Genomic DNA, 26,379 nt, shown 5'->3' with positions numbered 1-26,379 from the left:
TCCACCTCCGGAATATCACTTGACTCCACCCATGCCTCAGCTCAACTGCTGCTGAAACCCTCATCCATGCCATTGTTACCTCTAGACAACAATTCCAAATTACTCCTGGCTGGCCTCCCACGTTCTACGCTATGTAAACTTGAGGTCATCCAAAACTCTGCTGTCCGTGTACTAACTCGCACCAAGTCCTGTACACTCATCATCCCTGTGTTTGCTGACCTACATTGGCTCATGGTTAAGCAACGCCTCGATTTTATAATCTTCATCCTTGGTTTCAAATCTCTTCATGGCCAAGCCCGTCCCTGTCTCGGTAATCTCCTCCAATCCCACAAACCTCCGAGATACCTGCGCTCCTCTAATTCTGGCCTCTTGAGCAACCCTGATTTTAATTGCTAAACTATTGGTGGCATGTCTTCCATCTGCCAAGGATCTAAGCTCTGGAATACCCTCCCTAAACCTCTCCGCCTCTCTACTTCTCTTTCCTCCTTTAAGACGTTCCTGAAAACTGACCTCTTTGACCAATCTTATGGTCATCTGCCCTGATATTTCCTTATGTGGCTTGGTGTCAAATTTTGTTTTATAACACTGCTGTGAAGCGCTTGGGGACATTTTACTACGTTATAGGTGTTATATAAATACAAGATGTTATTATTGCTCAACATCTGTTTTTGTCCTTGTGAAGTGCCTTTGGAAGTTTGCCAAGTCATAGGTGCTATATATTGCTAGTGATTATGGTACTGGTTTAGCAACCCATCGTGGCAAGATGCGAGATTGAATTCAATAAATCTGGTAATTTGTGGGCTAGCATCTGAGAAATGACCATGAAAGCAGCCTGATTGTAATAAAAACTCAACTGGTTCACTCATGTCCTTCAGGGAAGGACAAAATGTGGTTGACTCTTAATGTCCTCCGAAGTATCAGCAAGCCAGGGTGACACCAGGGCAGTACTTGCATCCTGGGAGCAAAGGAAATGTTAGCAAGTATGCCAAGACAAAGTCATTTAAAAGCAATACATTATTAGGGGCCCCCCTTTGTTGAAGTAGATACAACCATTCTGCTGAAGGCTAAGTTGCCTGCAGTTAGGGAAAGTACAATCTGGCTATTCAGATTGATATTTTGGAATTTGTCTTCTGTTTCTCTCTCATTCCGCCCTTTAAATTCTATGTTAGAATAGCCCTTTGTGTGGAAAATAATCATCTAACTTTCCACATCATCTTTCTAAGAATAATCTTGCCTCTGATTCACCAATCAGTAGAAACGATTTTTCATTATTTATCCTTCTATAATTTTGAAAACCTCTATTAGGTTCCCCTTAACTTCAAGGTTCCAGTGAAAAAAGCCCCAATTTGTCAAACTTTTCATAACGAAGACCTCTCATTCCTGGTAACACTTGAGAAACTTTGCCATATCCTTTCCATGATTGTGATATTCTGCCTATAATGGGGTATCCAGAACTGCAACTATAAATAAAAAACAAATTCAACATTATTTCATTTTACATTCAGTAGCCCTATATATAAAACATTTGCTTTTTTTATGGCCTCTACTAGCTGCACTCTCACATTTAATAATCTTTGTATCTGCACCCCTTAGTTTTTCCTTCCTCCGAGTCTGAGTCTGATATGTCCTTTAAGTATTCTTTTTCCCAGAATATACTATTTCATGTTTCTATGCATTAAATCTGTCTGTGTCCTCCTGTATGCTACCTTGTAGTTTGATGTGCCCTAATTTGTTGTCATGAGTAAACTTTGATATTGGTCTTGTGCCCATATCCAAATCATTTCTATAATTAGAAAACAGAAGAGGTCTCTATATAGATTCTTGGGTGTTAAAGAAAATTGAAGAAGCCTCCTCCTGCTCTTGGGAAAAGTCATGCAATATAGTGATTCTTTCTAATCTACCAAGACAATTTTGATTGGAAGAACATGAGGGGATGATGAACGTGCCATTCTCTAGTTTCCCACCGATCTCCCCTCATGCTCTCTCTCAGCTCATCTTGTCCATGAGACCCACTTCCTGATCTCTCGACTCTATTTCCACTAAATTGCCGACTGTCTGACTTACCTTCCTGGTCCCCATACTAGCTGATCTTACAAATGGAACCGGCTCCTCGGGTACTGCCTCATCTTGCAAATCTGCTGGCATCATCTCCCTGCTTACAAAACTCACCCTTGAGTCCTCTGTCCTTGCAAACTGCTGCCCCATCTTCAACCTCCCTTTCCTCTCAAGTCCTTGAATGTGTTGTAACCTCCCAAATCTGTGCCCATCTTTCCCCCAACTCCATATCTGAACCTCCAATCAGGAGCTGCACTATACTTCCTAATCCCTCTCAACCTTTTTGCAGCCATTGACATGATCGATCACGGCATCCTCTTCCAATGTCTCTTCTCTGTTGTCCAACTGAGTGGGGCTGTTCTCCCCTGGTTCCACTCTTTCCTATCCAGTCATAGCCAGAGAATCTCCTGCAATGGCTTCTCTTTCCGCCTCTGCACTGTTACCACAAGGATCTATCCTTGGCCCACTCCTATTTCACATCTGCATGCTGCTCCTCGGCGATATAATCTGAAGACATAATGTCAGGTTCTACATGTGCACTGATGCCACAAAGCTCAACCTCTCTCAACCCCTTCACTGCCTCTGCGTTGTCCGCCTGCTTAAGCGACATCCAGTCCTGGATAAGCCACAGTTTCCTCCAATTAAGCAGTGGGAAGACCAAAGCCACTGTCTTTGGTCCCCGCCGCAAACTCTGTTTCCTTGTCAATGATGCCATCTTTCTTGCTAGCCAATGTCTCAGATTGAACCAGACTGTTTGCAACTTCAGCGTCCTATTTGAGCCTGAGCTGAGCTTCTGACCCCCGATTCTCTCCATCACAAAGACCGCCTAATTCCATCTCCTTAATGCCACCTGACTTTTCCCCTACCTTAGCTCATCTGCTGCTGAAACTCTCATCATTCCTTTTTTACTTCCAGACTCGACTATTCCAATCCTGTCCTTGCTGGCCCTCCACAAACTTGAGCTCATCTAAAACTCTGCTACCATTTTCTATCCCACGCCAGGTTCCGCTCACCTATTAACCCTGTGCTTGCTAACCTACATTAACTCCCGGTCCACCAATACATCACCCTCCTGTTCAAATCCCACCATGGCCTCGCTCTTGCCTATCTTTGTAACCTCCTCCAGCCCTCCAAGAACTCTGCGTCCTCCAACTCTGGCCTCTTATACATCCCCTACTCCCTTCACTCCACCATTGACATTGGTGCCTTCAGATGTCTAGGCCCCATGCTCTGAAATTACCCCCCCCAAATTTCAGCCTCTCCTCCTTGTAGGCACTCCTTAAAACCTACCTCTCTGACCAAACTTTTGGTCACTTTTCCAAATGTCTCTCTCTTTGGCACAGTGTCAATTTTTGAGTGACGAGCCGAGGGGCATTTTCTTACGTTAAAGGCGCTATAAAAATGCAAGTTGTTTTGTCCATTCACTCCCCAGCAATTGATAAGGGTACATGCATGTTCCCTCAATTTGTCAGGTTGCATTTGATTTGTTTTCACTACCCACTACTGTTTGCATAACGGCAGCATTGCACACACAGGTTATTTGCACGTAACTCCTGAGTTCAGAATGGCAACAAAGTCTGCTCCAGAGTCTTCTATTTTCTGCGGGTCTTTATAGTATGACTCTGGAACTGTATGTTTTGTATTTCACTCTGACGCCCATAAATGGGTAAAAGAGCACAGTCTTGTGCAGAGGCCTTTCTACTCCACGCTATTGCATATGACCCCATGGACTGTGTGTGTCCATGGCACAGTTTATGTCTGCACAAGTTCTTTTGGACAGAGGTTACAGGCACACTTGTGACTCATTTAATAAGGGCTACATTTGTTAGTATTTAAATATTTTCCAAAATACATACTACTTCAAAGGATGATGTTTTGAAGCAAAATGAAGTCCAGATGCTTTGTCAAAACCATGTGAAATGCTGTAGCATTAATTATTGGAAAAAAAAAAGATGTTGGGGACTTTCTGCAAGGACAAAGTGAGTTTTTAATTCTGTTAGTTTTAAGTGTCTTTGACATCACATTTTCTGGAATTTTTATGTTTTCTGCTCTTTATAATTTGACATACTTGACTTTCCAGACTCTTCCATGTTCAGTTTGAGCTTTCCATAACTTTACGGTTATGTCTGTGCTGAAACCTGGTGGTGTAATCTGGGTTCAGCATTTGATAACTGGGCCTGGGGTAAGACTCAAAGTTGAAGTAGGTCTTTGATGCTGATCTGAATGAGGTAACTTGCATAATAATGCAGGTAGCAAATTAAGATCTAATTTTTAGACTAATCCAATTTCTACTTGTTCTATAAATGAACATCTGACATTTTCTAAACAATGAGACATTTTTTTAGTAAATCTTAAACTACCATCTCTTTGCCACATTTAGAATCATAGAATGGTTACAGCACAGAAGGAGGCCATTTGGCCCGTTGAGCCCGTTCCGGCTCTCTGCAAGAGCACTTCAGCTAGTCCTGCTCCTGTGCCCTTTCCCCATAGCCTTGCAATTTTTTTCCTTCAGGTAATTATCCAATTCCCTTTTGAAAGCCACAATTGAATTTGCCTCCACCACCCTCTCAGGCATGGCGTTCCAGATCCTAACCACTCACTGCGTAAAAAAGTTTATCCTTTGGTTATTTTGCCAATCACCTTAAATCTATGTCCTCTGGTTCTCGTCCCTTCTGCCAATGGGAACATTTTCTCTCTATCTACTCTGTCCAGACATTTCATGATTTTGAACACCTTTATCAAATCTCCTCTCAACCTTCTCTGCTCTAAGGAGAACAGCCCCAGCTTCTCCAGTCTATCCACGCAACTGAAGTTCCTCATCCCTGGAACCATTGTAAATCTTTTCCGCACCCTCTTTAATGCCTTCACATCCTTCCTAGAGTGCAGTGTCCAGAATTTAACACAATACTCCAGTTGGGGCTGGACCAGTGTTTTATAGAGGGTCATCATAAACGTTGCTTTTGTAATCTATAGACTCAAAATTGATGATGTCCCGCAGCCGCACGTTTCTTGGAGGTATTCGGGCGGTCCTTCATTTTTTACAGCCTGCTGCCACTCAGATCCTCCAGCTCGAATTTCATGGTGATTTAGCGGGCGGGAGCGCGGTTTGGCAGGCGGTGCAGGCCATTAGACTCGGCAAAGTTTGACAACCGAGTTCTGCGCATGTGTCTGTCAAACTGCCGACCTGTCTCTCCCCAGAGAGAGAGAGAGAGAGAGAGAGATTACATTGAAGTGGATGAAATCCAGAAGTCACGACACTGTCACTATTCACTTCATACCCAATAAACCTGTTAACAATCCGTATACAATGCCTCATCTATGGTGGGGTGGCGCTGGTGTAAGGATGGACTTTGGCTAGGGGAGGGATGCATTTGGACTGGGGTAAGGCACTTTGGCTGGGGGAGGGATGCATTTGGACTGGGGTAAGGCACTTTGGCTGGGGGAGGGATGTACTTGGGCTGGGCTGAAATTGATCCTGAAATTGTAAAAATCGCTTCCAATTCCATATAAATCATACTGTTAAGCTCTCAGCAGCCTTTCATCAAATACTCCCGATTTCAAAATGGCATCCATACCATCCGCTTAAAATCAGCTAAGATCAGGTAAGACCTTTTCAGGACGGTATTTAGGGCGAGCAGTAAATGGATCTTAGTGATCAAATTTGCATTTTTGGGGCCGTGGGCAGTAACTGATTTTTTTTGATCAAATTCGCATTTCTGGGCAGTTAATGCGCGGTAATATGATGAATTTCCAGCCCTATGCCTCTATGAAGCCCGGGATCCCTTATGCTTTTTTAACTGCTATCTCAACCTGCCCTGCCACCTTCAAAGATTTGTACATATATATATATATAGGTCGTCTCTCTGTTCATGCACCCCCTTTAGAATTGTACCTTTCAGTTTATATTGCCTCTCCTCGTTCTTCCTACCAAAATGTATCACTTTGTACTTTTCTGCATTAAATATCATCTGCCATGTGTCTGTGACCTCTTGAAGTTTATCACTAATCCTTCTCACTGTTCACTATACTTCCAAGTTTTGTATCATCTGAAAATTTTGAAATTGTACATCCATTTCCAAGACATTTTCGGGTTGGCAGATTGTAACTAGTGGGGTGCCACGAGGATTGGTGCTTGGGCAATCTGTATCAATGATTTGGATGAGGGGACCAAATGTAATATAATTCAAGTTTGCTGATGATACAAAGCTAGGTGGGAATGTAAGTTGTGAGGATGATGCAAAGAGACTTCAAGGGGATATAGACAGGCTAAGTGAGTGCGCAAGGCAAATGGAATATAATGTGGAGAAATCTGAAGTTATCCACTTTGGTAGGAAAAATAAAAAAAGCAACTGGTGAAAGATTGGGAAATGTTGGTGTTCAGAGGGACCTGGGTATCCTTGTACACAAATCACTGAAAGTTAACATGCAAGTACAGTAAGCAATTAAGAAAGCAAATGGAATATTGACCTTTATTACAAGAGGATTTGAGTACCAGAGCAAAGACATCTTACTGTAATTATATAAGGCCCTGGTGAGACCACATCTGGAGTATTGTGTACAGTTTTGGTCTCCTTACCCAAGGAAGGATATATTTACCATTGAGGGAGTGCAACAAAGGTGCACCAGACTGATTCCTGGAATGGGGGGATTGTCCTATGAGGAGAGATTGAGTAGACTAGGTCTATATTCTCCAGAGTTTAGAAGAATAAGAGATCATTTCATTGAAACATACAAAATTCTTAAAGGGCTTGACAGGGTAGATGCAGGGAGGATGTTTCCTCTGGCTGGGGTGTCTAGAACCAAGAGTCATAGTCTCAGAATAAGGGGTCGGCCATTTAGGACTGAGATGAGAAGAAACTTCTTCACTCAGAGGATGGTGAATCTTTGGAATTCTCTGCCCCAGAGGGCTGTGGAGGCTCAGTCTTTGAGTTTATTCAAACAGAGATAGATAGATTTTTGGATATTAAGGGAATCAAGAGATTATGGGGATAGTGCAGGAAGGTGGAATTGAATTCGAAGATCAGCCATGATCTCATTGAATGGCGGAGCAGGATCGAGGCGCTGACTGGCTACTCCTGCTTCTAATTCTTATGTTCTATGTCATTGATGTATATCAAGAAAAGCAGTGGTCCCAGTACCGACTCCTGGAGAACACCACTATGTACCTTCCTCCAGTCTGAAAAACAACCGTTCACCACTACTCTGTTTCCTGTCACTTAGCCAATTTCGTACCCATGCTGCCACTGTCCCTTTTATTCCATGGGCTTCAATGTTGCTGGCAGTCTTGACACTTTGCATTTATGCCAGTACGAATAAGCAGCAATCTTTCAGCATAGCACTGTAAAGTTAATGCTCTTAATGGTTCATGAGATGCATTTGTTACTGAAATAATATAATAAGGTGTTGCTATGGGAACCTGCATGGATCCTTGCTATGCCTGCCTTTCCCTGTGATAGGTGGAAGATTCCCCTCCCTCACACCTTTTTCCGGTTCGTTGATGACTGTATCAGCGCCATTTCCTGCTCTCGCCCTGAACTGGAAATTTCATTCACTTTGCTTCCAATTTGCACCCTTCCCTCACTTTCACATGGTCCAACTCTTACTCTTCCCTTCCTCAGCTTCTCTGTCTCTATTTTTGGAGATAAACAATCGAGCAACATCCACCATAATTCCACTGACGACACTCCTCCCACACCGCTTCCTGTAAGGACTCTATTCCATTCTCCCAGTTTCTCCGTTGCAACTGTTCTGATGACGTCACCTTTCACACTAGTGCCTCTGACATGTCTTCCTTTTTCCTCAACTGAGGATTCCCGCGGTTGATTGGTGCCCTCGACCGTGTCCGTTCCATTTCCAGCACATCTGCTCTCACCCCTTCCTCTCCCTCCCAGAACCACGACAGGGTTGTCTTTGTCCTCACCTTCCATCCCACCAGCCATCACATTCAACGGATCATCATCCTCCATTTTCGCCACCTCCAGCATGATCCCAGCACCATCTTCCCCTCCCCTCCCCTTTCAGCATTTCGAAGGGACCGCTCCCTCTGTGACACCCTGGTCCTGTCCACAGTCACCCCATCCCTTTCCCAAGGCACCTTCCTGTGCAAGCGCAGGAGATGCAGCACCTGCCCTTTTCCCTTTTCCCTCCTCCCTTCCCACTATCCAGTGCCCCAAGCACTCCTTCCAGGTGAAACAGCGATTTTCTTGTACTTCTTTCAATTTAGTATACTGTATTCGCTGTTCACGATGTGGTCTCCCCTACACTGGGGAGACCAATCACAGACTGGGTGACCGCTTTGCGGAACACCCTCCATTCATTGCGCAGGAGTGACCCCAAGCTTCCGGTTGTCTGTCACTTTAATTCTCTGCTTCACTCCGGACTCTGACCTATCTGTCCTCGGTCTCCTACGCTGTTCCAGCGAAGCTCAAGGTAAGCTCGAGGAACAGCACCTCATCTTTTGATAAGGCACTTTACAGCTTCTGGATTCAACATCGAATTCAACAATTTCAGATCATAACTTCTGCCCCCACTTTTTCAGACAGCAGCTGTTGATAATTCTGCTATTCCCATTTACGCCTCTTCTAGCCCCATCTTTTGTTTCTTTACTTGTCCCATTACCATTTCCTTTTGCTTTGTACTATCATCACTTTTGTAATTTAATCCTTCCTGCCTTCCACCCTATCATAGACCTTCCCTTTTGTTCTTTCCTCTTCCCCACCCTCCCGTCCCTTTCGCTGCCTCTGCACTTGCTTAAAGCCTTTTTTATATCGCTAACTTTTTCCAGTTCTGACAAAAGGTCATCGACCTGAAGCGTTAACTCTCCACAGATGCTGTCTGACCTCCTGACTATTTCCAGCGTTTTCTGTTTTTGTTTATTATTAAAGAAACACTGCCCAAGATAAGCCTTCATGTTCCCTAATTACTGGGTTTCACTGTAGAAGAACTTGCAGTATTTTCTATAATACCACCTTGAGAACATGTTAAGAAAACAATATGGAATGCATGTTCAGTTTCCCACATTCTGTTGACTTTTTTTCTCTATGGGGGAAAAAAGAAGGAAAGACTTGGATTTATATATTGCCTTTCACGACCATCGGATGTCTCAAAGCGCTTTACAGCCAATGAAGTAATTTTGAAGTGTGGTCACTGTTGTCATGTGGGAAACGCGGCAGCCAATTTGCGCACAAACAAGCTCCCACGAACAGCAATATGATAATGACCAGATAATCTGTTTTTTTTTTGTTTATGTTGATTGAGGGATAAGTATTGTCCAGGACATCAGGGATAACTCCCCTGCTCTTCTTCAAAAGTGTCATAGGATCTTTTACGTCCATTTGAGAGAGAGAGACGGGACCTTGGTTTAACGTCTCATCCGAAAGACAGCACCTCCGACAGTGCAGCACTGCACTGGAGTGTCAGCCTAGATATTTTGTACTCAAGTCCCTGGAGTGGGACTTGAACCCACAACCTTCTGACTCAGAGGCAGGTGTGCTATCCACTGAGCCACAGCACTGAAGCCAGAAAGGGAAAATCATTCCAGTTCACGACTCTGATTCTCTCTTCACAGATAACGTTTCAGGTCGATGACCTTTCGTCAGACCTGAACCATTAGCTCTGTTTCTCTCTCCACAGATGCTGCTTATATTTTCTGTTTTTATTTCAGAGTTCCAGCATCTGTAGTATTTTGCTTTTATATCATTCCAGTTCATTTGGTTGACTCCAGAGTTCAAACATAATATACAGTTCACCACGTCCATCCCACAGCTGTTTTTCCTCACCAAATACCTGTCCAACCCTCAAAACACTCAACCATCAGTATCTGGTCAAATTTATAAAACTCTTGTTTTGATGAACAGCAGTATAATGTATATGCCAATAATTTCAGGCAAATCCAAAGTTTTTCACTCCAACAGTGTCACACGAAGAACTGGTTAAATGAATGCAGTATATTTGGCAAGTACAAAACAAAGGCCCCAAGTTTCCACACGCGGCAAAACAGGCGCCCCTCCGAGCTGGGCGCCCGTTTTTCGCGCCAAAAACGCGCTATTCTCGAGCGCTTTGCAGCTCGATGTCAGCTTGGCGTGGCGCCCAGGGGGTGGAGCCTACTACTCGCGCCGATTTTGTAAGTAGGAGGGGGCGGGTACCATTTAAATGAGTTTTTTTCGTGCCGGCAACCCTGCGCGTGCGCGTTGGAGCGTTCGCGCATGCGCAGTGTGAAGGAAACATTGCCATTTTTGTAGTTCTTTGTAGCTGTTCAATTTTTAACATTTTTTAATAAAACCACATTGCCCTTCCATGATCAGCACTGAGGCTTCTTGCAGCAGTGAGAAGGCTGCAGGAAGCCTCAGAAGTTGAGGCAGTCGTTTCACTGCCTCTCCCCCGCTGCCTCCCCCCTCCCCCTGCCGTCGGGAACGGCTGCCTCCTCCCTGCCTCCCCTCCCCCCTGCCATCGGTCGGGCCCTTACTGCCTCCCCCCGCCGTCGGGAACGGCTCCTGCCGTCGGTCGGGCCCTTACTTGCCTCCCCCACCCCCCCCCCCCCCCTGCCGTCGGGAACGGCTGCTGCCGTCGGTTGGGCCCTTACTGCCTTCCCTCCCCTGCCGTCGGGAACGGCTCCTGCCGTCGGTTGGGCCCTTACTGCCTTCCCTCCCCTGCCGTCGGGAACGGCTCCTGCCGTCGGTCGGGCCCTTACTGCCTCCCCCCCCCCCCCCCCCCCGCCGTCGGGAACGGCTACTGCCGTCGGTTGGGCCCTTACTGCCTTCCCTCCCCTGCCGTCGGGAACGGCTGCCTCAACTTGTGAGGCTTCCTGCAGCCTTCTCCGTGTCTGTAGCACTTTCACACAGGTAGGAACATGGTTTATCTTTTCTTTGCTTATAAATTTTTATTCAGGTTGGAATTATTTGTATAATATTTGTATAAGTATAACTAAGGATTTATTGTAGAATGTAATGACTTCCCTTCCCCCACCCCCTCCCCCCCTCCCCCCCACCTCGTTCCGGATGCCTAATTTGTAACCTGCGCCTGATTTTTTTAATGTGTAGACAAGGTTTTTTCAAGCCTACAAAAATCTTCACTTGCTCCATTCTAAGTTAGTTTGGAGTACGTTTTCACTGTGGAAACTTTCAAATCAGGCGTCAGTGGCCAGACACGCCCCCTTTTGAAAAAGAAATTCTGTTCAAAAGTGAAACTGTTCTAACTGACTAGAACTGCAGAAAACTTAAATGTGGAGAATTGCGATTTCTAAGATACTCCGTTCTCCACCAGTTGCTCCTAAAAATCAGGAGCAAATCATGTGGAAACTTGGGGCCAGAGTGTTCAATTGCTCTTACATTATCAATAGTTGGAAATAGAAGCAGGAAATGCAAAAAAAATAGAGATATTCTGTGTAAAAAAAAATATTCTACAAAGATTGGTGCAGTGGTTATTTAATATACAGATCATTATTTTTTATAGTTCATTATCCAGTCGCATCTTTTCCCTCTTAAGATTCAAAAACAGTGACCAGCATCTGCGCTTTTTCATCCACCGGGACCTGAAATCCGACAACATCTTGATTTTGGAGAAGCCAGGAATTCCCATTCACAAAGTGGCTGATTTTGGCCTCAGTATAGTTCTAGAACTAGGAGTCAGCCATTTAGGTATGAGATGAAGAGAAATTTATTTACACAGAGGGTTGTGAATTTGTGGAATTCTTTATCCTCGGGCTGTGGATCAGTCGTTGAGTATATTCAAGGCTTAGATCATAGTTTTTAGATAGTTAGGGGAATCGAGGGATATGAGAATAGGGTGTGGAAGTGGAGTTGAGGTCGAAGATCAGCCATGATCTTACTGAATGGCGGAGCAGGCTTTAGGGGCCGTACTGCCTACTCCTGCTCCTATTATGTTCTTGTGTTCAAATCCTTCCCTCTGCCAGGGCATTTATTTCGTCTACAGATGAGTTGGGGCTGAAGACACTTTCCTTCACCAGGCTCCAGTTTCTCGCTCAGGTGGGAGCTCTGGTGATCCCTCTTGCTCTTTATATCACCAATTTCTCGCTGGATGTGGGTTGGTGGGAGGGGTGGGGGGATGGGGAAGGGGGAGTTTCTAAAGAGCTACCTAGATCTTTAGTCAACAGGGAGAGAGACTTCTTGTGGCAGCAATTGGTTCGTGACAGCCGAAGGCGCTTCCTGTCCGGGAGCCTAGGTCGCGGAATGCACTTCCTGTCCCGGAGCAAAGGTTAATGAGGGATTTCTATACCAAATATCATGATTTTTAAGCGTTTGTCTCCTGATTTATGAGGCAGTTGGAAATACTGGTGGTGTCTTCGGAGGAAAGGGTTTTTGCATTCTTTGAAGTCCAAGAAATGAAGGGGAATGTCGACTTAATGGGTCCACATTTGGCCCTCCGGTTTTTTTGACATACTCACGTGAGATGCGCCGACTTCCTACGCTCAAAACGTCGCCGAAAAGATGTTCCTGCATTCTCCTCACTCTGTCGACTGTCCTTGTGCTTGAGCGGCGTGGCAATTCAATTAGGGGGCGGAGCTAAGGCCCTGCGCTCAAGAGTGCTGGCAGCTCAACGCATGCGCACTGGAGGTTTTGCGCATGCGCAATAGCTCCTCTGCAGCTTGGGACCCTATCCCAGGTCTCATGATGTGCGACAGGCTGCTGCACGTCAAAGAGAGAGTCCCGCGCCTATCCCCGGCCGAGTGGCCTCCCGCACCAGCCGGCCGGCCCGCTGATTCCCCGGGCCAAGGTAGGACTTGAGTTTTATTTATTGATGGTTGTGCGTTGTTTAGTGAGGAGAGTTTTCATGGCGGATGGGGAGGGTGGGGGGGAGGAGGAGAGTTATGATTGAGGGGGGTGGGGTAAAGAGTGTTTTGATCGGGGGGCGGGGGGGGAGTCAGCAGTCCTTGGAGAGAGAAGTCCACCAGTCCCTTGGAGTTGACTGCTGCAGCCTCTCTGTTCTGCGAGCCCAGCCTGCTGTGTGTTGTGTGTGGCCAGTTACCTGCGCTCTCCCGGGCATCCCACCCACCCGCACCTATCCCTAATACAGTAGCCTCTTGCACCGGCCGCCCGCTGACTTCCTGGGCCGAGTTATGAAGGTAGGACTTAACTCTTATTATTTATTTATTATTGATGGTTTTTATGCTTCTTGAATGTTGTTGTGAAGGTGTTTAGTGCTTTGCAAGGCCCTTTCTGCTTCCCTCCCCCCATCTCTGACTACCTGCGCTGATTTCTTAACTCTCTGCAAAGGTTTTCCGTGCGGCCACAAGTGGCCACATACGCTGGCCTAACTTAGTTTGGAACAACTATTAGCTGTCCAAACGGGTTTAAATGGCCAAAACAGGCATAGGTGGCTGGTAACGCCCCCTTTTGGAAAAAAAAAATGAAACTTAAAAAAAAAACCCTAACTAACTCGCTTACACTGGCGCAAATTAAATGTGCAGAATGGGAATTTTTAAGATACTCCAGAAAAATCAAGTTGCTCCAAAAAAAACGGAACAACTCCTGGGCAAATTTGGGCCCAAAATTTGTACAACTTTTCTCTTGTTGGATTTTTTTTTTGTTTGTAGGAGCAAGTGATTTAATACAGGCTGTATCTTGCAAGCTGTGTTCTGCTGATGCTGAAATATCTTGTTTTGAAGCTCTTATCCTGAAATTGACCTTGTTTTCTTTGGATGCAATTTCTATTCACCATCAGCTGCCAGTATGGTTTTTCCACTTGCCAAAGATTTTTAAGCTCTAATAAGTCAGTGTTTGAAGATTATGACAGCTGCATGTTTCATTTGAAATGGTCAGTGGTCCAATTCCCCAACAAATGCTTATTCTCTTTGAACAAAGCATGTGTGCAAATTTTTTTAACCCCTGACTGGTCAATTTTTTCAGGAATGCCATTTTTTTGTGAGGTGACATGCCTCCAGAAGGTGTTTCCCTTATTTCATCTCAAGCAGCCTCAACTTCAGATTCCCAGGGCCTGTATGCAGTCTGCTGTTGGCATTTAAGTTCCATGTATGGAAAAGTAATTTGTCATTTTATCCCATGTATTTCTAATCTAAGGTTCACCTAGACCTGGTCTCTGCTGGCAAAAGGGTCTGCATCCTTCTGTCAGATTGTTTCCAGTGCCCCCTTTGACTGGCCAGCTGGAGGCAGTAGGCTTTGCCCAGGTTGGCCATGTCCTGCCCCGCAATCTTGTAGCCTCTGTCTTGCCCAAGCGCTATGCAGAGTAATCACTTTATGACACGGAAATGGTCACAATATTTTTAATTGTGTCGGAAAGGTGGATAAATGCAGCAGGAAATTTGAAAGAGGGAAAAGGGCCAGATGAATGGCACACTGTGTTTTGGAAACAAAAGAATTTCTGAGGCCAGTGGTCATTTTAAAGAGCTCTTCCACTAGCATCTCTTTGCAACTATCCAGCAGTTGTCAGTGGTCCTTTCATCATGAAAATGGCTGCTCATTTTCCATGGACCAGCCTATGGCTGTCATCCAATCTGTGAAGCACAGGGCTTTCCACAGATCTTGCTTACAAACTTTCTGTTCTGGCCACTCGATTGTCACTCTGTTGTTGTTCACTCTGTTTCTGTCATCCCACAACCCTCTGCGAACTCTGTGTCCTCCAACTCTGGCCTCTTGTGTATCCCCAACTTCCTTTGCCCCATTATTGGAGGAGGCTGTGCATTCCTTTGTCTAGGCCTTAAGTTGTAGAATTCCCTCCTTAAACTTTTCTGCCTCTCAACCTCTCCTTCTCTAAGACCAAACTTTTAGTCACCTGTCCTAATATCTCCTTCTTTGGCTTGGTGCCAATTTCTGTCTGTTTACACTGCTGGGAGTGTTTTATTACGTTCAAGGTGCTACCTAAATGCTGGTTGGTGCAGCTGTTTTCCTTGCTGTTGTTGACATGCTGAATCCCAAAGTAGTCTGCTCTTTTGCTCAATTAAATATCATGTTGGTCAATCTGCATGCTTCAATGCATCTTTTTGTGCCACACCAATTTCTTGCCGTGTATTAACTCATTGTACTGAACTCACACGGGAAGTTTGTCATCATTGGTCAGAACAATATGACCCGCCCAATGAAGCTGTGTGTTGTCTTGGCGCTATTTGATTTTCCTCATGTCAGCACCTCATAATTGGTAATGTGGTCCTGTTATTTGTTATGCATGGCTTATCTGAACCTTGCTGACCTCTTCGATATGATTGTGAAAGTGCGGCCAGGTTTCATAAGTATGTAGGAGTTTAGTGTTCAACCAGACACTGGACCAGCTCAAAACTTCTTTCCAGATACGAAAGAACCTTTCAGAAGTGGGCACACGCTTCTTGATCGTCAAGAGCTGTGTTTAACGACCTGCATCTTGGGATGTGCCCATTATGGCATTCTGTTCAGTATTTGTTGTTGATGATGGATGGTTTGATGTAATGTTTACCAGATGCCAGTTAGTACATCACTTTTGTTTTCTGCAGGTCGATAGTTCATAATTCTTCACTTTTGCTGCAGAGCTGCCTACAGCTGGTAATCCTCCTGAACGTGTGCTGCAAGGGTACAGACCTCAGAAATAGGAGTTTGTGGACAAGTTCTCTGCTGATCTCAGTCAAAGTGTACAGTTTGCTTAAGTCGAAGAATTTTGTAGAGCTTCAAAATCTTATGTTTATGCCTGCATTCAGATCTTTTATGACCGCATCAATTGCTGCTGAATAGAGATCAAAGAGACTCTGTTCAGGAGCACAGCATGGTTTGACCCCACCCCCCTTCCCAGTGGAAATAATGATTTGGAATAGACAACATCTGCACATATTTTGCTCAGTTGGCAAATGATCTGATCGGGTCTGCTAGCTGCCATTTTTTTTTCAGGTTGGTAATGCCTGAGTAGCTGTCCATTGCATATATTTTCTCATGTATTGCATGTGACAGAAATCATGCCACTGGTTGCTCTGAATCAGCTTTGAGTTTCCAGAAGTACCATTGGCAAGAAGGGGTGTGAGGACCATCCTCGGGAGAATCATGCCAGTAATGGATAAGGAGGCGATGCTTTGACAGTTTCTGCACTCGTATTTGTTTTCTTTGTACTTGTATATAACATTTGTTGCAACTTCAAGATCCTGAAGGACTGCAGTATCTTTCCAAAATAGCAAAGAACTAATCGAGACTTGTGACCAGTGCATGGCATCCACGTTTGTAGACCTCTGTTGGCATCGTAATAGGATCGGGATGTTTTCTGCTCTTCAACATTCTGGTTACCTTATTTTTAATCTAACACGGGAGGTTCACCCATATTTTTTTCAGATAGGCAGTATTGCCTTATCTGTAGCTTGACCTGTGATGTTGGATACCTGATTTCAAATCCTTATGTCACTTTTGCAGGATTTCAGCTTTATTTGTGATTAGTGTGATCGTGATAGTTTGTTCATGATCTGTGCCCTTCATTGGGGCAGAACTAGCCTCCCTTGATTTCTAAAGTTCCTTTAAAACATTGTGGATGGATGTTCTAAATGTCTTGGTTAGCAAACAAATGAAACTATCTTGCCATTGGTCTTGCATCTGCCATTATTCTAAGGACTAGACTGGTAGATTATAGATTATTGCTCTATAGCCGGGGTTCTCAACTGGGGGTCTGTGGCCCCATAGGGGCCCACAAGAGGGTTTCAGGGAGTCTACCATAAATAACCTCATGTAAAGGTGGGATTGAGCTGAGCTAACTGGTGACTCCAGACCCGACACGGATCTCTGTTTCCCCCTCACGAATGCCTGTGTGATGATGGTGGCAGCTGCCACTGAGGCCAGGCCCCCTCTCGCTGAACGCAGATCACCCAACTCGAGCTCTGTGTCCTCCGCTCTCCTCTCGCCAGATCCCGTTGTATATGCGGGCGACTGGCCTTCTGGCCGAAAAGTTACATTACAACCGACAGAACGCTGCTGGAACCATCGATGTGTCCAACTGATTCAACATCTAGACTCGTGACCAAAAGCGTCCAACTGCACCCGTAACTTATTCTGTGCAATATCGGAAACTCCCAGTTAGCTCACCGATTTTAGCAAGCGTGTTGACTCTCACTGTAGTAAATTTACAAGGGTGCTGACTGTTCTTTGGTGCCTAACCTCATTCACTCTTCACCTGCGAGCCTATATCCTGAGTGTTAGCAGTCTTGTTCTATCAAGGAGGGCATCACAGGCAGATCTGATTGTTCATACCCAATATTGGCCTCCAGCTAGGATTTCTTCCTTCCAGGCTTATCCTGGATTGGCCAGGAATAAAACATTAATCTGGACACTGCTGCGAGCAATCTGGGAGAAAAATCATACAAGCCGTAATTTTATTTTTTCATTTTACTGACAATCAAGTAGAGAACCGAGACCGGCTGATGTGCCGGGAACAGTTGGTGTGGGAGCCGGAGGTTTTGGGGGAAAGAGGGAGACTGTGGATTGGGACTTATGTGGAGGAAAAGAGTGAGTGGGATAGGCATGGGAACCAGTATTTTCTGGAGTGCCAGGAGAGCAGCAGCAGAAGTAACATGGTGAGTGGCGCTAAAAGAATGTTTACAGGGGGGTCTGTGGAATTTTTATAACACCAGAGAGGGGCCTCAGAAGCAAAAAGATTGAGAACCCCCTATTCTATAAATAGTCCTCCATTCTAAGGAGTAGACTGGAGTACTATGTATAGAGCTAGCACAAATTTAGGCGGTGAAATTGTGCCTAACAAATTTCTTCGACCTCTTTGAAGATATTACACATAGGTAAATAGTTGAATTCCCCATAGGATTTGATAAGGTGTTGCACAAGAGGTTGTGGCACAGATTAGGGTTCATGGGGTTGGGGTAATATGGATTGAAGATTGGTTAAAGGACAGAAAACAGAGAGTAGGAATAAACAGGTCATTTTCAGGAAGGCAGTGTGTAAATAATGGAGTGCTGCAAGGATCAATGCTTGGGCCTCAGCTATTTTCAAGCTGTTTCAATGACATAGATGAGGGGACTAATATATCCAAGCTTGCTGCTGATACAAATTAGGTGGGAAAGTAAGCTGTGAGGAGGATGCAAAGAGCCGGCAAAGAGATGTAGAAGGTGGCAGTTGGAGTATAATTGGGGAAGTGTGAAAATATCCACTTTGGTAGGAAGAATAGAAAAACAATATTATTTAAAAGGTGAGAGATGAATAAATATTGGTATTCCGAGGGATTTAAGTGTCCTTGTACATGAATCACAAAGTTAGCATGTAGGTACAGCAAGCAATTAGGAAAGCAAATGGTATGTTAGCCTTCATTGCAAGGGGGTTGGAGTACAAAAGTAAGGAATATATAGAGCTTTGATGAGACCATACCTGGGGTACTGTGTACAGTTTTGGTCTCCTTACCGAAGGAGGGATCTACTTGCCTTAGAGGGGGTGTAACAAAGGTTCATTAGATTGATTCCTGGGATGAGTGGGTTGACCTATGAGGAAATATTGAGTAGAATGGGTCTATATTCTCTGGAGTTTAGAAGATGATCTCATTGAAACGTATAAAATTCAAAGAGGGCTTGTCAGGGTAGATGCTAAGAGGGTGTTTCTACTGGCTTGAGAGTCTAGAACTAGGGGTCGTAGTCTTAAGGATAAGGGGTCAGCCATCTATCTCTTAGATGAGGAGAAATTTCTTCACTCGGAGGGTTGTGAATCTTTGGAATTCTCTATTCCAGAGGGCTGTGGATGCTCAGTCGATGAGTATATTCAAGACTGAACTCGATAGATTCTTGGGCAAGAAGGGAATCAAGGGGTATGGGGATAGGGTAGGAAAGTGGAGTTGATGTAGAAATTCAGCCATGATATTGAATTGCAGATCAGGCTCAAGGGCTATGTGGCCTACTCCAGCTCCTATTTCTTATGTTCATATATTAAATTCAAACCTTGTGGAGCTCTCTTAACCAATCTGACTGGTGGTTTTTCTGTTGAGAAATACTTTGAGTGGCATTAAGTGTTTACCCTATAGGATTTTAGTCATAAGGAATCCAAAACAAAAATGTTATGCAACTAAAAGAAAGATTTGCATTTATATAGCGTCTTTCATGACCTCAGGACATTCCAAAGCGCTTTACAGCCAATGAATTATTTTTGAAGTGTAGTTGTTGATATGTAGAAACAGTAAAACGTCCCAAGGCGCTTCACAGGAGTGTAATCAGACAAAATTTGACTCCAAACCACATGAGATATTTGGGCATGTGACTAAAAGCTTGGTCAAAGAGGTAGGTTTTAAAGAGTATCTTCAAGGAGGAAAAAGAATTACAGAGTCTGAGAAGTTTAGGAACAAAAGACAGATAAAAAGCACAGTTTTTTCACGTGCATTATGTACGCATAATATAAACATTCATGTCATAAAGCAGTGTATCCTCCAACTCAAAATAGGGCCCACTATTGTGTTAAGTAGTTTTCAAAATGTGATTGATGAAGGAAAACCGCTATCTCGATCATTAAAAGCCCAATTTAAGGGAGGCGTTGCTTCTAAAATACTGACTTCATTATAATCTTGTAAGAACTACTTTTCCTTGATCCCAAGAACATGTTGGACTTACTGGGAGAAAAATTGCAGCCCTCTAGATTAAAAACTTTCCTCCTGTACCAAGGTGTGTTCAGATGTGCCAATTTGTTGGTTTCAGTTGAAAATCCACAATGATGTTTGTGCAAACTTATGATGTCCTCAAAACAGTTTTACATTTGTTTCTATGCTATGGTACTTAAGCTCTTTAATTTTAATAGTAGATCTGTAAAAACTTTGTGTTGTACTAAGTAAATGTACTATGCTTAATTTGGTGTATGCTTAATTTTACAACGTTATTATGTTTGTCAGCTTACGTCCACAAAAAGTGAGTCTCGACTGAAATATCTCCTTCAGCGGTTGCCTGGGTACTGTCCTGAGTCCATGGTAAGAGAAATGTGGCCTAATCTTATTAACTTAAAACTACAATTTACTTGCTGCATGTTATTGTCAGTATAGAACTGTTGAACTGGTTTGAAACATCATCTAGTTAGACTAATGTGGGATGCCAGAACTTAGTTATACTGCCAACCGTACATTGCTGTCTGTGAAGGAAATTTAAAATGTGATTATCTTTCAGTGACTAAGTTAAATATTGTCATCTATAGCTGGAAGTTCTTGATAAATAAGTGACTTTTTTTTAAAGGCTTCAAAGATTTTTTAATGTTTTTCAGTTCGAGTTCTGGGTTTGCATCAACTCTTCTTTGCCTGGTAAGTGACGATATTGAGGGAATTGAGAAGAATAAATGATCATATAACAACTTATATTTATATAGTGCCTTTAAGAAGAACATAACATAATTAGGAACAGGTATAGGCTATACAGCCCCTCGAGCTTGCTCCACCATTCAATAAGATCATGGCTGATCTTTGACCTCAACTCCACTTTCCCGCCTGATCTCCATTTCCCTTGATTCCCCATGAGTCCAGAAATCTATCTTATCTCAGCCTTGAATATACTTGAAGACTCGGTATACACGGCCCTTTTGGATAGTGAATTCCAAAGATTCACAACCCTCTGAGTGAAGAAATTCTCTCCCATCTAAGTCTTTAATTGCTGGCCCCCTGATCCTGAGACTATGTCACCTAGTTCTTGACTCTTTAGCCAAGGGAAACAACCTCTCAGCATCTATCCTGTCAATCGCCTCAGAATATTATATGTTTCAATAAGATTGCCTCTCATTCTTCTAAACTCCAGAGAGTATAGGGCCCAGTCTACTCGATCTCTCATCATAGGACAACCCGCTCATCCCAGGAATCAGTCTAATGAACCTTTGTTGCACCACCTTGAACACAAGTATATTCTTCCTCAGATAAGGAGACCAAAACTGCACAGTACTCCAGCCATGGTCTCACCAATTGTAGCACAAATTTGTTACTCTTGTACTCCAACCCCTTTGTAATAAAGGCCAACGTGCTATTTGCCTTTCTAATTGCTTGCTGTACCTGCATGCTCCTGTGTGAGGGCATCTAAATTTCTGAGCACCAACATTTAATAGTTTCTCACCATTTAAAATATATTCTTTTTTTCCCTTTCATAAAACCATGTTGACTCTGGCTAATCATATGATTTTCTAAGTGCCCTGTTACCACTTCCTTAATAATGAATTCCAGCATTTTCCTGACAACTAATGTCAGGCTAACTGGCCTGTAGTTTCCTATTTCTCTCTTGCCTCCTTCCAGCAGGGTTACATTTGCTACCTTGCAATCTGCTAGGACTGTTCTAGAATCTAAGGAATTTTGGAAGATCACAACCAATGCATCCTTTATCTCTGCAGCTACCTCTTTTAGAACTCTAGGATGTAGGCCATCAGGTCCAGGGATGTGTCGACTTTTAATTCCATTAGTTTCTCCAGTACTTTTTCTCAACTGACCTTAATTACTTTAAGTTCCTCACTCTCAGTAACCCTTGGTTCCCCACCATTTTGGTATGCTTTTTGTGTCTTTTCTGTGAAGACAGATACAAAATATTTGTTTAAAATCTGACATTTCCTTATTCCCCATTATAATTTCACCTGTCTCGGCCTCTAAAGGACAAATGCTCACTGTTGGTACTCTACCTTTTAACATACTTATAGAAGCTCTTTCAATATATTTTTATTTCTTACTAGTTTACTCTCGTTCTATTTTCTCCCTTTACAACAATTTTTTTTGGTCATCCTTTGCTGGTTGCTGAAGCTCTCCCAATCCTCAGACTTACACCTATTCTTTATAATATTTTAAGCCTCTTATAATCAAAACTATCCTTAACATCTTCAGGTAGCCACAGATGGCACAATTTCCCATGGAACTTTTATTTTTCAATGGAATGTATATTCATTGTGAATTTTGAAATATGTCTTTAAATGTTTGCCACTGCTGATCTACTGTCATACCTTTTACCAATTTCCCAATCTACCTTAGCCAACTTGGCCCCTCATATCTATGTAATTGGCTTTATTTAAGTTTAAGAATCTTGTTTCCAGCTTAAATATTTCACACCCAAACCCAATGAAATTCTCATTATGATCACTCTTCTCCAGAGGATTCTTTACTATGTGCTTACTAATTAACCCTGTTTCATTACACAATACAAGATCTAAAATAGCCTGTTCCCTGGTTGGTTTTATGACGTATTGTTCTGGGAAACTATCTCTAATCCATTCCATGTCTATATGAAGATTAAAGTCCCCCACAATTACTGCATTTTTGTTACAAGCTCCTATTGTTTGTTGATAATCTGTCCAATGGTATGTCGACTGTGAGGGGGCCTATAAACTACTCCCACCAGTGTTTTCTGCCTCTTGTCAGTTCTTATCTTCACCCATGCTGATTCTACTTCCTGATCTTCTGAGCCAAGATCATTTCTCGCTACTGGTCCTTATGTCATCTTTTATTATCTGGGCTACACCCTTTTCTTTCCATTCTGCCCGTCTATTCGAAATGTCAAGTACCATGGAATATTTAGTTTCCAACCTTGGTCACCCTGCAACCACATCTCTGTAATAGCTATTAAATCAAACCCAGTTATCTCTATTTATGTCACTAATTCATCTATCTTGTTACGAATGCTTCGTGCATTCAGATACAGAACCTTTTATTTCAACTGTTTAACCATTATTCCCTGCTTTTCCCTTAACATAATAAAAATGTCCCAAAGCACTTCACAGGGGTGTTATGAAACAAAATTTGACATTGAGCTACATAAGGAGATATTAGGGCAAAAAGAAGTAGGTTTTAATTCGGGTCTTAAAGGAGGAAAGAGGCAGGAGAGGTTTAGTGAGGGAATTCCAGAGCTTAGCGCTCAGAGCTTTGGCAGCTGAAGGCACGGCCGCCCATGATGGAGTGATTAGATCAGGGATGCTCAAGAGGCCAGAATTGGAGTAGTGCAGATATCTTGAAAGGTTGTCGACAATGTTCCCTCTTAATTTTTTTCTCCCTACGCGGGCCCTTTAAATTTGCTACACAGCCACGCATGTGCCGTATATCTTCCAGCAGAAGAGCTGGTGAACGGCCTGTGTGGAACCCCATGATCGTGCACCTTGGGGGGAATAGTGGTTGTAGGGCTGGAGGAGATTTGAGATAGGGAAGGACGAGGCCATGGAGGGATTTGAAAACAAAGATGAGAATTTTACAATCGAGGTGTTGTTTAATCGGGAGCCAATGTGGTCAGCGAGCTTGGTGCAAATTAGGACATGGGCAGCAGAGTTTTGTATGGCCTTAAGTTCATGGAGGGTGGAAGATGGGAGGCCGGCCAGGAGTGCATTGAAATAATCAAATCTAGAGGGAACAAAGGCATGGATGAAGGTTTCAGCAGCAGATGAGCAGAGGTAAGGATGGAGTCAGGCAATGTTACGGAGGTGGAAATAGGCGATCTTAGTGATATGTGGTTGGAAGATCATCTCTGGGTCAAATACGACACCAAGGTTGCGAACAGTCTGTTTCAGCCTCAGACAGTTGCCAGGTAGATGGATAGAGTCGGTGGCTTTGGAACGGAGTTTATGGCGAGGACCAAAGACAATGGCTTTGGTCTTCCTAATATTTAGCTGGAGGAAATTTCTGCTCATCCAGTACTCTATGTCGGACAAGCAGTATGACAATTTAGGGACCGTGGTGAGGTAAAACTGGGTGTCATCAGCGTGGCTCAGTTGGTAACAATCTCGCCAGAAGGTTGTGTGTTCAAGTCCCACTCCAGAGAACTGAGCACAAAAATCTAGGCTGACACTCCAATGCAGTGCTGAGGGAGAGCTCATGGCACTATTTTAAAGAAGAGCAAGGGTCTTCTCCCCAGTGTCCTGACCAATATTCATCCCTCAATCAACATCACTAAAATTGATTACCTGGTCATTATCACATTGCTGTTTGTGGGAACTTGCTGTGCGCAAATTGGCTGCTGCATTTCATACATTACATCAGTGACTACACTTCAAAAGTACGTCATTGGCTGTAAAGTACTTCAGGACAACCTGAGGTCGTGAAACATGCTACATAAATGTAAGTCCTTTTACATGTGGAAACTGACTGTTTTCGGATGATGGCGCCGAGGGGCAACATGTAGATGAGAAATAGGAGGGGGCCAAGGATAATGTCACTTCCATCACTTTGCTGATGATTGAGGGCAGACTGGTGGGGTGATAATTGGCCAAATTGGATTTATCCTGCTTTTTGTGGACAGGACATACCTGGGGAGTTTTCCACATTTTTGTCAGGTAGATGCCTGTATTGCAGCTGTACTGGAACAGCTTGGCTAGAGGCGTGGTTAGTTCTGGAGCACAAGTCTTCAGCACGACAGCCGGGGCCCATAGCCTTTGCTGTATCCAGTGCACGCAGCAGTTTCTTGGTATCATGTGGAGTGAATTGATTTGTCTGAAGACTGGCTTCTATGATGGTGGGGATCTCAGGAGAAGGCCGATATGGATCATCCACTCAGCACTTCTGGCTGAAGATGCCTTGTCTTTTGCACTCGCGTGCTGAGCTCCACCATGATTGAAGATGGGGATTTCCATGGAGCCTGCTCTTCCTGTTGTTTAATTGTCCACCACCATTCACCACTGGATGTGACTGGTCTGCAAAGCTTTGATCTGATGCATTGATTGTGGGATCGCTTAGCTCTGTCTATAGCATGCTGCTTCCACTGTTTAGCATGCATGTAGCCCTGTGTTGCAGCTTCCCCAAGCCCTGTACAATTGTAACAAGGATTCCTTACTCTTGTACTCTAACCCCCTTGACTTCGGGGGACTGCCTAAGAAGAAGATTTGTTCATGAGCAGAAAGGCCTTGGGCTTCAGTGTGACACACATGTTATTGCAGTTCCAAGTCAGATGGAAAATGGACTTAAACAAGAAGTATTCACATTAACATTCCTGAACAGATGCATTGGCTGAATCATGGTCCTATGGCTGGCATGAAGGAATTAGGATCCTTTGGAACCTATGTTAACTAGCTAGTTATATTTATGTGAGGTCAGTCAATAACTGAGAATATGCTTGTAAGCAAAGTTTCATTTACTCAAAGTTTAATCCTTCAAATAAGATAAAGCTACAAACCAAGCAAACTTGATTCAAAGATATTCTATCTATTGAGTTCAATCTTCCCAGGTGTAATCCAAATTCCCCTTACAATTTGCTAGTCTATATACCTTTCTTGACTACAAAGGAGGAGGAAGAGACTCCTATTTCAGGAATTCCCTCTGGCTTCACCTGGGTATGGTGCTAAGCAAGTACATATTTTACTTCAGTGCTTGGATGGCTTCTCAGCTGGGTATTGACTACAACCACATCCATGAATAATGAACAAGAACTCTGTCATTCACCATGGCAGAATACAGTTAAATGTCTCTGATCATGCACAAAATATCAAGTCTGGTGTTTGAGATGTGTTTTTTTACTAAAATATCTAGAACGGAATGAGGTGGCAGAACTGTGTTGCTTTTGAAATTTAGAAAACATTCTGGGCAAACAGTAACTGTAGCCAGACTGAAGCCACATAAAACTTAATGTACAGGGTGAGGATGTAGCAAAGCCACAGTAACAGACTTATGGCTCATTAAACTGGCAGATCATTTGTGGTTAACATTTTCGCATTGAAAATGTATCCAAATTAACATGATGAACACATTTTTTTTGATAACTAGGATGAACAAAGTTTTCAGTTGGGGAGTGTGCTTACCTAGCTTGGAAGCTTTGCAGTTGCTTTGAATCTACAGCACAGAAACAGGCCATTCGACCCAACTAATCGAGCTTTGTCCTACCCTACTTCATATAACTCCATCAGCATATCCTTCTATTCATTTCTCCCTCATGTGCCTATCGAGCTTCCCCTTAAATGCATCCATGATATTTGCCTCAACTACTCCTTGTCATATAGCATGTTCCACATTCTTTTGGGTAAAGATTTCTCCTGAATTCCCTATTGGATTTATTAGTGACTATCTTATATTTATGGCCTGTAGTTTTGGTCTCTTCCACAGTGGAAACATTTTCTCAACGGCTACCTTTTCAAACCCTTTCACTGTCTTAAAGACCTCTATCAGGTCACCCCCATTTTTCTAGAGAAAGGAGCCCCAGTCTGTTCAGTTTTCCTGATAGTTATAACCTCTCAGTTCTGGTATCATCCTTGTGAATCTTATTTGTACTATCTCCAATGCCTCTGCATCCTTTTTATAATTTGGAGACCAGAATTGCACAGTACTCCTTGTGTGGTTTAACCAAGGTTCTATAAAAGTTTTACATGACTTCCCTGCTTTTCAATTCTATCCATCTAGAAATGAACCCCAGTGCTTGGTTTGCTTTTTGTTGGCCTTATTAACCTGCATTGCTACTTTTAGTAATTTGTGTATCTGTATCCCTAGTTTTCTTTTAGACTCTTGTCA

At 43.5% G+C, this 26,379-nt stretch overlaps 1 protein-coding gene across 3 annotated transcripts in view; it reads left to right on the top strand.

The window, feature by feature from the left end:
• Nucleotides 1–26,379, top strand: part of reck (reversion-inducing-cysteine-rich protein with kazal motifs) — a 194,833-nt gene that overhangs the window by 46,512 nt on the left and 121,942 nt on the right. For all 3 annotated transcript variants that reach the window (XM_070890511.1, XM_070890515.1, XM_070890505.1), the window contains 2 exons: nt 19,843–19,917; nt 20,205–20,241. In XM_070890511.1, coding sequence (XP_070746612.1) covers nt 19,843–19,917; nt 20,205–20,241 — 112 coding nt within the window. The remainder of the gene's footprint in view (nt 1–19,842; nt 19,918–20,204; nt 20,242–26,379) is intronic.

This window comes from Pristiophorus japonicus, chromosome 1 (assembly GCF_044704955.1).
Source record: "Pristiophorus japonicus isolate sPriJap1 chromosome 1, sPriJap1.hap1, whole genome shotgun sequence".
In the NCBI taxonomy this organism is placed as follows: Eukaryota; Metazoa; Chordata; class Chondrichthyes; family Pristiophoridae; genus Pristiophorus; species Pristiophorus japonicus.
The sequence above is the reverse complement of the archived record's forward strand: the minus strand, read 5'-3'. Positions and strand labels throughout refer to the sequence as shown.